General features: G+C 40.5%; 1 protein-coding gene across 1 annotated transcript; it reads left to right on the top strand.

Moving 5' to 3' along the window:
* Nucleotides 1–122: 122 nt before the first annotated feature.
* LOC144073139 (germ cell-specific gene 1-like protein) lies at nucleotides 123–9,636 on the top strand. Its single transcript, XM_077598732.1, has 8 exons — nucleotides 123–513; nucleotides 2,221–2,351; nucleotides 2,826–3,392; nucleotides 5,513–5,695; nucleotides 6,792–6,839; nucleotides 6,920–7,072; nucleotides 7,365–7,476; nucleotides 9,160–9,636. The coding sequence occupies exons 3-8, from the start codon at nucleotides 3,197–3,199 to the stop codon at nucleotides 9,551–9,553; spliced, it is 1,086 nt and encodes a 361-aa protein (XP_077454858.1). The 5' UTR covers nucleotides 123–513; nucleotides 2,221–2,351; nucleotides 2,826–3,196; the 3' UTR covers nucleotides 9,554–9,636.
* The last annotated feature ends 1,801 nt before the right edge of the window (nucleotides 9,637–11,437 follow it).

The raw sequence follows: 11,437 nt of genomic DNA, 5'->3' as shown, positions 1-11,437 counted from the left end.
GATGGTTTGCAATTTTTTTCCAGTCGTGAAGGTAGTTAAAGGAAGAGAAAAGGGTTCACCATGAAAGGAGAAGAGGGGCAAGTACAGTAGCAGATGGATTTAGAGGGATTACTTGAATGAGGGTGAGTTTTCGACATCACTTCCTAAGAAAGACAGTCGAATGACGTGGAGAGAAAAAAGCCCAACTCTGCATCTTTACTATTGGCTGGGAGGATTAACAAAGGGGTGGCAGCGGTGCACTCGCGGAGGCTTCAACGCAGCCAAAGAGAGGTGAGGGTCACTGATGCTCTTCCTGGAAGAGAGAATGCCGCCAGCTATGATAATGAGGGAAAGATGCCGCCGTGTTAGCGGCAAATCCGTTCAAGATGGCTAAATGGGCTTTTTGACTTGAAGAAGCCTTTAGGAAATCTGATCGAGGACTGTTCAAGCCTTTTCTACTTCCAACCGTGACTACCGGAGAACGTTTTTGGGATTTGTTTCTTATCTAACGTGATCGACAGGATAACGAATTAGGTAAATCAACACTGAGCTTGTCATCTTTACTCATGTTTAAATGCCAAGTCAAAATGAAAGATGTGTTCTTGTCCAATTTTGAATTATCCCGCTGAGGTTTTGTATACTCTGTGAATGCTACTGTTAGAATATATCAAACAAAAAATAGAGCACTGACAAATGAGGAATGGCATAATCGGGACGCATTTTTTTTTTCATGGACATTTTTAGTGAGGTTAATAGGTTTATAAATTCGATTGAAATGGTTTTTAAGACCATGAAATAGAACACAATTTTGATATATAATTCAACTTGACCTACTTCAACCATGAAGTGATAAGATTTTCAATCATGAAATGACACAAAACATTTATTGAATAAAATCGTTCATTCACCTGGCAAAATTTTTGGACGTCTATCACCATCAATGGCAGTTTACAGGTTAACATTTCAGTGTACACTGATATTAATCATGTTTAATTAACGTTTATTTAAGGTCATTTCAGCCATGAAATGACACAATGCTAACTTTTATTAGACATCAAATTCATTTCAAAGGCACAAGGCAAACTTTCTGTTTTAGGATCAAATTAAAAAGAAGATTATAGATGTATATTATATTTCCTGATTTTTTTCCCCCTTTTAAAATCCTATTTTTTGCAGGGTTCATTTTTTTTCCATTTACAAGAAACCAAGGCCAAAAACTACGCATTAAAGTAATAATAACATAGATAGATAAATAAAAGGTGAAGAAAAATACAAGTCACACTTTTTGGGGTTTATATATATATTTTATTTATTTATTTATTTATTTTCTTATCAGAAGCCAAGGACAAACATTATATGCATTAAAGCACAGGTGTCAAAGTGGCGGCCCAGGGGCCAAATCTGGCCCGCTGCATCATTTTGTGTGGCCTGGGAAAGTAAATCATGAGTGCCGACTTTCTGTTTTAGGATCAAATTAAAATGAAGAGTATAGATGTATATTAAATTTCCTGATTTCCCCCCTTTTAAATCAATAATTGTCATTTTTTAAATAATTTTTTTCTGTGTTTTTAGTTCAAAAATATTTTGTAAAATCAAAATTATTAAAAAGCTAAAATAAACATTGTTTTAGATCTATAAAAAACTGGATATTCAGGGATTTTAATTCAGTTATTTTAATCCATTTATAAAAATAATAATCAAAATATTATATCTAAAATGGTCCAGCCCACTTGAAATCGAGTTGATGTTAACGCGGCCCGTGAACCAACCCGAGTCTGACACCCTTGCGTTAAAGTATTAGTAAAATAGGGAACAACAGACAAAATTAGCACCTGTTAATGTAGCATATTATTTTTTGGGGGCGGATTAATATAGCCTAAAAAAACACAACATAAAGTGTTGGCAACAGAGTGATAAAAATTCATTTCAAAGGTTGTAATTGCATCATCCTGTTTCACAATCAAATCAAATTTGATTGGACGTCACTCGCCGTCAATGGCAATCACGGAGTTAATTTAAATGACAAGAAAGTATATTCCCCAAATAGTGAAGGAATGACACACTGGTCAGATGAACGTTTCAGTAGGCCACATTTGGAAAGACACCTTTTGTACCAACAGATTACAGATTGACCGGGATTACTGACCACAATTCGGATCGGCGCTTTAGTCATAATTTCATCAAAACTCCCCGAAAAATATAATCTCTGCTTTTGTTATCTCTTTTCTTGGCGTCACACAGCTGTGGAGTCCATAATGAGCAGACGGCCTGGGACTTTTCATGGCAAAGTCAAGGTCCACCGCAGAGGGACGTCCAAAATGGACGCTTTGAAACCCGTTTGTGCTCGCTTCTGATTCTTCTTGTAACTTGAGGTGAGCGCATGTTTTCTTCACAAGTCACATCCAGGCGAGATAAACTACCGTTGATAGTGATAGACGTCCAATCCATTTGCACTAGGAGAGGTTTTCCCAACACTTGCAACCAATTCCGCTGGTTGGGTTAAGATCCAGCACCCCCGGCGACACTCACCAAGTGACATCGATTATGAGCGGATTTGTTCACAAATCCAATCACTTGGAAAACTATCAAAATCCACTTCCACTTCTCGGCTGCCAGGCGTCCAATCCATTTGAACATTCCTTTTTGGATTGGATGTCGACTACCGATAAACTCATTGAAATTGACAGCAAAAAAGAACCACGTCCTTAGACGTTTTCTCCATCGGACTTCATTACCATAACACCGATATATTATTTTTGGAAATTGAATTGAATTGAATTGAATTTTTGGAGATGGAGTGAGAGCGGAAGTTCTTTTGAGAATCCCACCTCTGTTTTCTCTTTCAGCCTGGGAGGATTTTCCAAAGACCCAGTTCGATCATAGCAGGCTTTTCCGGCCGGCAAGGCTCCCCCCCCCCCCCACTTTTCTCCTGAGCCGAACCTTGGAAATCCCATCTTGTCCATTTTCACCTCCATCTGTTTGCCCACCCGTGCATCAACTTGACATCATCTTCCATCCATCCCCAGCCACCCACCCACCCACCTCCCCCGTTTAATCACTCACTCTCCGGCGGTTACATCACATTCATCTTTGCCGCACAGTTTAATAAACCTGGCAGCTCCTCACCTCCCGACCCGCCTCCCCAGCGGAAGCATCTGCTCTCCCGTGCCCGGTTCCCCCCGCGACCGCCACACTGCGCGACACCGCCGGCCGGGTCATGGCGGAGCGCATGTCGCGCCGCTCTCGCTCCCTGCTTTCCCTGACCTTGACCTCTCTGGCCCTGGCGCTCTCCATCTTGGCCTTGTGCACCTCCTACTGGTGCGAGGGCACCCACAAGGTGGTCAAGCCCCTCTGCCTGTCCCCCGTCAAGATGAAGAACTGCGGGCAGAACGACAGCGAGCCTTACACTACCGGTACGTAGTACTTTTCATTTTTCGAAGAAGTCGCGCTAGCCAAAGAATACGCAACAAAAGAAAGAAAAAAAACAAAAAACAAAATATATATATATAATCAATCCCATTTTTGCAGGGTTCAGTTTTTTTCCATTTACAATAAACCAAGGCCAAACACTACACATTAAACACAATAAAAGGGGAAGAAATATACAAGTCGCACTTGTATTTTTGGGGGTAGTTTAAAAAAAATGTTTTTTAGCAGAAGCCAAGGACAAACATTATATGCGTTAAAGTATTAGTAAAATAGGGAACAACAGACAAAATTAGCACCTGTTAATGTAGCATATTATTTTGGGGGGATTAATATAGCCTAAAAAATACAATATAAAGTGTTGGCAACAGAGTGATACAAATATAAGATTAGTCGCAATAGCTAAAGAATGTACAATGAAAGGTAGAAAAAATATAAGTTGCAATGGAGTGTAAGTTGCAATTTTGGGGGGCAGTTTTTTCATTTTTCAGAAACTAAGACCAATTGGATACAATACATTAAAGTATAATAGGGTAATAAATAGGGAACAAAAGACAAAATAAGCAGCTGTTAATGCAAAATAATTAGGTTTTTGGATAACTATAGCCTAAAAAATCCCAAGTAAGAGACATCAAACATAAGCCCATTTTACACACTGTGTTTCATCACTGTGTATTTTTAGAAAGAATATTACTTTTTGTAATACTACAATCTAATGCTTTTTGATGTTTGTCTTTTTTTGCATACAACAATTTTTCTTATATTTTAAAATATTTCCCCACATTGCTGTGTATTTTGTTGATGACGTACTCCAACAATGTACGTACCTTTAGTGCGTGGTAATTAGTACACTAATGGGTCCTCCTAGTTGATCCTGATTACACTTATCGCAGATTTTTCCATTTTTTTTACTGCCAATACCTGGAATTAATCCCCGCGGATGGGTGTCAGGTTTATTTTATTCAAAAAGAAAAACTCGTTGTCCTTGGTGTTTTTTTAAAATCTTGTTTACCTATAGCTCGTTTTTAATTATGGTTGACATTAATCTGTGCTCACCCTCCACAGTTATTTCACCATGTATGCTTCAGTTACAATTGGATTAAAGTCGTAAAGGACTTAACTAGGATCAAACTGTATGTTATGTACGTGTAAAGAACGTACTGTATGTACTTGTAGCAATATACAGTGTCGGTTTGATGTGATTTGATTTATGGAGTAGTTCAAATTTGAAAATGAATGAATGAATGAATAAAGTCATACTTTTGGGATATAGTAAGTATGCTTTAATTTTATATGCTCTATTTTGTCATGTTAACTATGAAAATTTGACTTGAATGAGAATAGAATTGGGTAAGTAATAAAGTAACTTTATCTGGTTGATAGCAAAAAGTAATTTTGAGTCATTGATTTTTTTTTATATAAATCAGACAATTTTGAGAATTGTTGAGCATTTACAATAAAAACTCAACCTTATGGCAGGGGTGTCTAAACCTTTTTGTTTAAATTTAAAGAATGTGAGAGCCAAATTGAAATGTTAATGTAATTTAACCTTATTGAGACTTGAATACTTCATGAAAGAACAAAATATTTCTGACTAAATATCATTTTTAACACATTTTGAATCATTTTCCGCAAGGCACTAAATTCAATGAATACCATTAACGGTGGTAGTTCAAATTTGTCCTCTGTAGAGGACATTTCTAAACCTAAATATCTCCTACCCAGTGCATCCAATCGCATTAACTCCTTTTTGAGCTCCATAGAGGACATTCAGAGCTTTCCAATGATACCTAATTTCTTTTGCAGTATTCCAATTACTAGTACTTCGCATAGATTGGGGAATTTCAAAATAAATGTGATTGGAGATTTTTTTCCTGGTAGTCAGGAGGACATGTTTTTTTATTTTTTATGTTTAAGTAGGACAGGATAAAATAGTGAAGTTCATGATCCTAGAGGGAAAATTTTTGAATGTGCATATATTTGATCACAACGACAAACATTGGCGGTTGAATGTTCCCATGTCCAACATCAAGTCCACCATGTCCACACAGCCAAGCAAGCCCTGTCATGCATGTGAGCATCGCCCTACTTGTGCGTTGTCCCACAGAGAGCCCGACCCAAAACCCTTTCAACCGCACGCTGTCTCCGGCCAGACGCGAAGAGTTGGCCAAGATCCGACAGAGGCAGCTGGCCAACGCCGTCCACTACATCTGGGAGACGGGCGAGGACAAATTCGCCTTCAGATACTTCCACACCGGCTTTTGGGAAAGCTGCGAGAAACACAGTGACGGTGAGCTCAGCCGCCTCTTATTCTGTCGGCTCTATCGGGCTGCCATTGACGACGATCGGCGTCCAATCCGTCGCCGACCCTGTTCTGGGGGTGATTGTGCTGAAAAAGCGAGGTTTTCAAAAATTGTTCCGTGTTCTTAGTGTGTGCGAGACAATGAGAGAGAGAGAGCGCAAGACTATGTGCTCATATTTTATGGCAATATGAAGGCATGTTTTGGTACAAATGATGGATTAGTGTATTAGTTGTTGACAGAAAACTCATATTATCCCCCTGCAGTTAAGCCAATGCCCCCCACCCGCATGTACGCCGAAGCCGATGGTGACTTAAGATATGAAAAAAGAGAACAATGTCAAAAATACGAACTTAATTTGCTAATTTCGTGAAATGTTTAATGTGATTCTATGTAAATACATTAATAAAATAAATTGGATTATTTATTCTTTAATAAAAATAAGAATAGCATTAGTTTTTCCTATTTGAATATATATTTAAAAAAACTAAAATAAATAAGCAATAAAAATAAAGCACAATGCTTATTTTTATATGAAGAAGCAATAAGTGTAAAATAAAGTATTCCCTCTTTTCCAATGTTTAAATAAAATAAGAATAATATTAGTGTCTTCCATTAGAATATGTATAAAAAATAAAAAATAAAGGACAATGCTTATTTTTATATGTAGAGGCAATAAGTGTGTAAAAATAAAATAAAATAAAATATTATATATATTTTTCAATAATTTGTTGTACTGTAAAAAATGACAAATACAATGAAAATATTTGCTCCAAGTTCCGTTTCCCCTTTCTTTGCTTTCTTTATAAAATTTGTGTGTACATTTGTATCAATGTGTGTGTGTGTGTGTGTTGATGTATATATGTATATAGTTGTCAATTAGTTAATACTTTGTGGTAGCCGTAAATTGCAATTGCATAATGAACTTCAATAATAAACCAGAACTATGACGTAGCCCGCAACAAAAATGACTCTTGACGCACTTTATGAAGCTAAAGTATATTTTCCACATTCCGCCTGTACTGTATTACACCCAAACAAAAACAAAAAGATCTTATCACCATCATCCTCTTTGTTTGTTGTCAGGGGAGAAATGCAGGAGTTTTATCGAGTTGACTCCGGGGGAGACGCAAGGTGAGAACAATGCCTGCTTTTTGGAGTTGAGACGGGAGCAAATGTTACCCAAGTCTTGAGCTTTGCTGTCGTCGCCACAGGTGTGCTTTGGCTGTCGGTCATATCCGAGTTCACCTACATCGGTCTGCTGGGCATGGGCTTCTTGCTCATGTGGCTGGAAGTGCTGTGCTCGCACAAAGAAATGCACTCGCTCAAAATCAGTGCCTACGCTGCCATGTGCACTGTGCTCTCCGGTGAGAAACCTCGCTATTTTTAATGGAGACTTTAGAATATTTGCTCATCTTACTAGAGAGAGGACAAAAATTGTAGAAATGGGTGCTATTTCCTTTTTAAAAATTGAAATGAGTGCCCGTATAACATAATAAGAATTAAGATGATATGTGCTCCCTCTCAAGTGCTCCAGTTGAAACCCTATATAGACCACTCATTAAAGTAGGATGTCATTTAGGGGGTGGAAAGTCAACTTTAGAGGCTTATTAGTGGAGATATCCATATATTCACCTCACTGTTGTGTCCCCATTGCAGGCCTTCTGGGGATGGTGGCCCACATGATGTACACCACCGTATTCCAAATGACCGTCATTGTGGGCCCCAAAGACTGGAGACCTCAAACCTGGGATTACGGCTGGTCTTTTGCGTAGGTTCCTCCCATTCACGACACAGACGTGACGCGACTCAGGAAAACACTACATTGTACATTTATTTAAAATGAACCATCAAAAGTACCTGGAGAAAACCCACGCAAGTCCGGGGAGAACATCCAAACTCCACACAGGAACTGTGAAAATGAGGCGCTAACCACTTAAGCACCTTTTTCCAAAATATACTTGTTCCAGTCTCGCTTTTGAAATGAACCATCAAAACATTGCACAATTAGGACACTGGAGTACCAGTAGAAAACCCACGCAAGCCCGGGGAGAACATGCAAACTCCACACAAAACTGTGAATATGAGGCGCTAACCACTTAAGCAACTCATTTTCCAAAATATCCTCGTTCCAGTCTCGCCTTTAAAATGAACCATCAAAACATTGCTCAATTGGGACACTGGAGTACCTGTAGAAAACCCACTCAAGCCCGGGGAGAACATGCAAACTCCGCACAAAACTGTGAATATGAGGTGCTAACCACTTAAGCAACTCATTTTCCAAAATATGCTTGTTCCAGTCTTGCCTTTAAAATGAACCATCAAAACATTGCTCAATTGGGGCACCGGATTACCCGGAGAAAACCCGTGCAAGCCTGGGGAGAACATGCAAACTCCACACAAAACTGTGAATATGAGGTGCTAACCACTTAAGCAACTCATTTTCCAAAATATCCTTGTTCCAGTCTCGCCTTTAAAATGAACCATCAAAACATTGCTCAATTGGGACACCGGAGTACCCGTAGAAAACCCACACAAGCCCGGGCAGAACATGCAAACTCCACACAGGAACTGTCAAAATGAGGCGCTAACCACTTAAGCACCTCATTTTCCAAAATATCCTCGTTCCAGTCTTGCCTTTAAAATGAACCATCAAAACATTGCTCAATTGGGACACCAGAGTACCCATAGAAAACCCACACAAGCCCGGGGAGAACATGCAAACTCCACACAGGAACTGTCAAAATGAGGCGCTAACCACTTAAGCACCTTTTTCCAAAATATACTTGTTCCAGTCTCGCTTTTGAAATGAACCATCAAAACATTGCTCAATTGGGACACCGGAGTACCCGTAGAAAACCCACACAAGCCCGGGCAGAACATGCAAACTCCACACAAAACTGTGAATGAGGCGCTAACCACTTAAGCACCTCATTTTCCAAAATATCCTCGTTCCAGTCTCGCCTTTAAAATGAACCATCAAAACATTGCTCAATTGGGACACTGGAGTACCTGTAGAAAACCCACTCAAGCCCGGGGAGAACATGCAAACTCCGCACAAAACTGTGAATATGAGGTGCTAACCACTTAAGCAACTCATTTTCCAAAATATGCTTGTTCCAGTCTTGCCTTTAAAATGAACCATCAAAACATTGCTCAATTGGGGCACCGGATTACCCGGAGAAAACCCGTGCAAGCCTGGGGAGAACATGCAAACTCCACACAAAACTGTGAAAATGAGGCACTAACCACTTAAGCACCTCATTTTCCAAATTATGCTTGTGCCAATCTTGCCTTTAAAATGAACCATCAAAACATTGCTCAATTGGGACACTGGAGTACCTGTAGAAAACCCACACAAGCCCGGGGAGAACATGCAAACTCCACACAGGAACTGTAAAAATGAGGGGCTAACCACTTAATAACCTAATTTTCCAAAATGTGCTTGTTCCAGTCTCGCCTGGGTGTCGTTCAGCTGCTGCATGGGGGCCGCCGTGGTGACGCTCAACTCCTACACCAAAACCATCATCGAGCTCCGCCGCAAACAGAGGTTGCGGCTGGAAGAAGCCAGGGCCACCGCCCGAGCCCCCTGCTACGAGGAGGTGGTGCGACCCGGGGGCGGTGGCGCGGGAGCGGGGGGCTTCTACTCCGTCAGCGGCCTGCTGCAGTGCCCCGACGGCATGATCGACGTCGCGTGGGCCCCAAACGGCAGCGTGGTGGGGGTGGGCAATGGCGACGTGCCCACGCTGGTTTTAGTGGGAGGATGCGGACCGGAGGGCTGCGAAGACTGCGAAAGGGAGATGGACCAGATGGACCGCCCCATGGATAGAGTGGACTCCCCGTGCTGAAAGACGCTCCACATTTCAAGGATTTTAAAAATGGAAGACACGCTCGCAGAAAAGGTGAAAATAAAACAAAATATTGAACTCAATACGCATCAAATCTCACTATTGATTGATTAGTCAAACTTTGTTCTCAGTGCCTCACGGTAGGAGGGGACAGACCCTAGATTATTTTCGGCCCCCAAAAAAATATTTTCCCAGCCGCCATTGACGGTCATAGACGTCTAATCCATTTTGACTGGAAAGGGAGAAAAAGCAAATTTTTCCGAGTCGGATTTTCATTGTCATCATAACATTCTCGCTCACGTTTTTGTTTCCATTTTTAATGCAACACATGCTGGAAACAAAGCGCGCCTGCAGACAACCCCGTGCGCTGGGCGTGTGCGGTCTTTTGGTCGCCGGTCTTTTGGTCGCCGTCTTTTGGTCGTCGGTCTTTTGGTCGCCGATCTTTTGGTCGCCGTCTTTTGGTCGCCGTCTTTTGGTCGCCGTCTTTTGGCCGCCGGTCATTTGGCCGCCGGTCTTTTGGTCGCCGTCTTTTGGCCGCCGGTCTTTTGGTCGCCGTCTTTTGGTCGCGGTCATTTGGTCGCCCCTACCGAGTTTGTATGTACATGCGTTGTCCCTTTAAGAAGCTACGTCAGTCAGGGTCTTAACAAGTTATCCAACAAAAAAACAATAAAAGTCCGGGAAATTTGGAGCTTTTCTTTAGCCTAATAATTACTAGGGCATTAAGTATGACTAAATAGTAATTCACAGTTTGTATTTAGGGAATTTGAGCAACGATTTAAATGGTCATTATCAATAACCTTCCGGGCGACCAAAAGACCGGCGACCAAAAGACCGGCGACCAAAAGATCGGCGACCAAAAGACCGCCGACCAATCGACCGTGTACCGCGCTGGGTGGGTCGATACGGTGGAAAGACATAGTGAGATGGAAAGATTATAGAGATTTTGAAAAGTCTGCTCTCTGATGTTGAACAGAAGATTATGCATGAAGCGGTAATCCACAGTTGGACGGAAAGACAGGCGAGGAGAGCGGGAGGGAGGGGGAGAGAGAGAGGCGGTTGGGGGAGACGGTGCAGGGGTCAGAAGGAAAGTTGGAAAGAGGAGCTGGCACAAACTCTAGGCAAGAATCACCATGGTGCATCTGTGCATGTACTTTCATGGGAATTGTGCAGAATGTGTGCACCACTTCTGTTTTTTTTTAAATTACTATTTAAAATGAGGAGCTCCTGTTGGTTAAATTCACCTGGAATTTCTGTAGATTCTACATTTAGGATAATCCTGGCTTTACTGTACTGGGTAAATAAAATGGAAAGCTTTTTTAAAATTCATTTTATTAACCAGAAACAGCACTGATAAAAGCTATATTTCTACAGAGGCCGACGTGCTAACCACTTGTCCACCACGCCACTCCAATCCAATTAAAAAAATCTTGGATGGGCAATCAATATTCATTCATAATAATGTGTTTCAATTAAAATACACCAGAAGTCTGTAAAACAGCGAACCAGATTCCAATCGATGTAGAAAAATTAAACAAAACAACAACACGACTGAACACAATAAGAAGCAATTAATCAATCTCGCATTTATAGTATCTGCAACTATCGATTGTTATATAAGTGCTCTACCATTCATTAACCTAATTACCTAATTTCTCTTCCTATTATCACAAATAGTACATTTACAATCACAAGTCACATAATCTTTTTTTTTGGCTGTACAAATGATTAAACCACATGCAATATTCACTTCAAATTTGACTTTTGTTTCTATTTTTCACATATAAAAAAATGAAAACGGCAACTCTATTTATTATATCTATGTTTAAACGTGTCGCATCGTTAAATCCAGTAAATTCAACCCAAAAAAATATGAATTTTGCTTTC

The sequence above is a fragment of the Stigmatopora argus genome, chromosome 4 (genome assembly GCF_051989625.1).
Source record: "Stigmatopora argus isolate UIUO_Sarg chromosome 4, RoL_Sarg_1.0, whole genome shotgun sequence".
In the NCBI taxonomy this organism is placed as follows: domain Eukaryota; kingdom Metazoa; phylum Chordata; class Actinopteri; order Syngnathiformes; family Syngnathidae; genus Stigmatopora; species Stigmatopora argus.
This window is presented reverse-complemented; position numbering and strand designations above follow the sequence as displayed.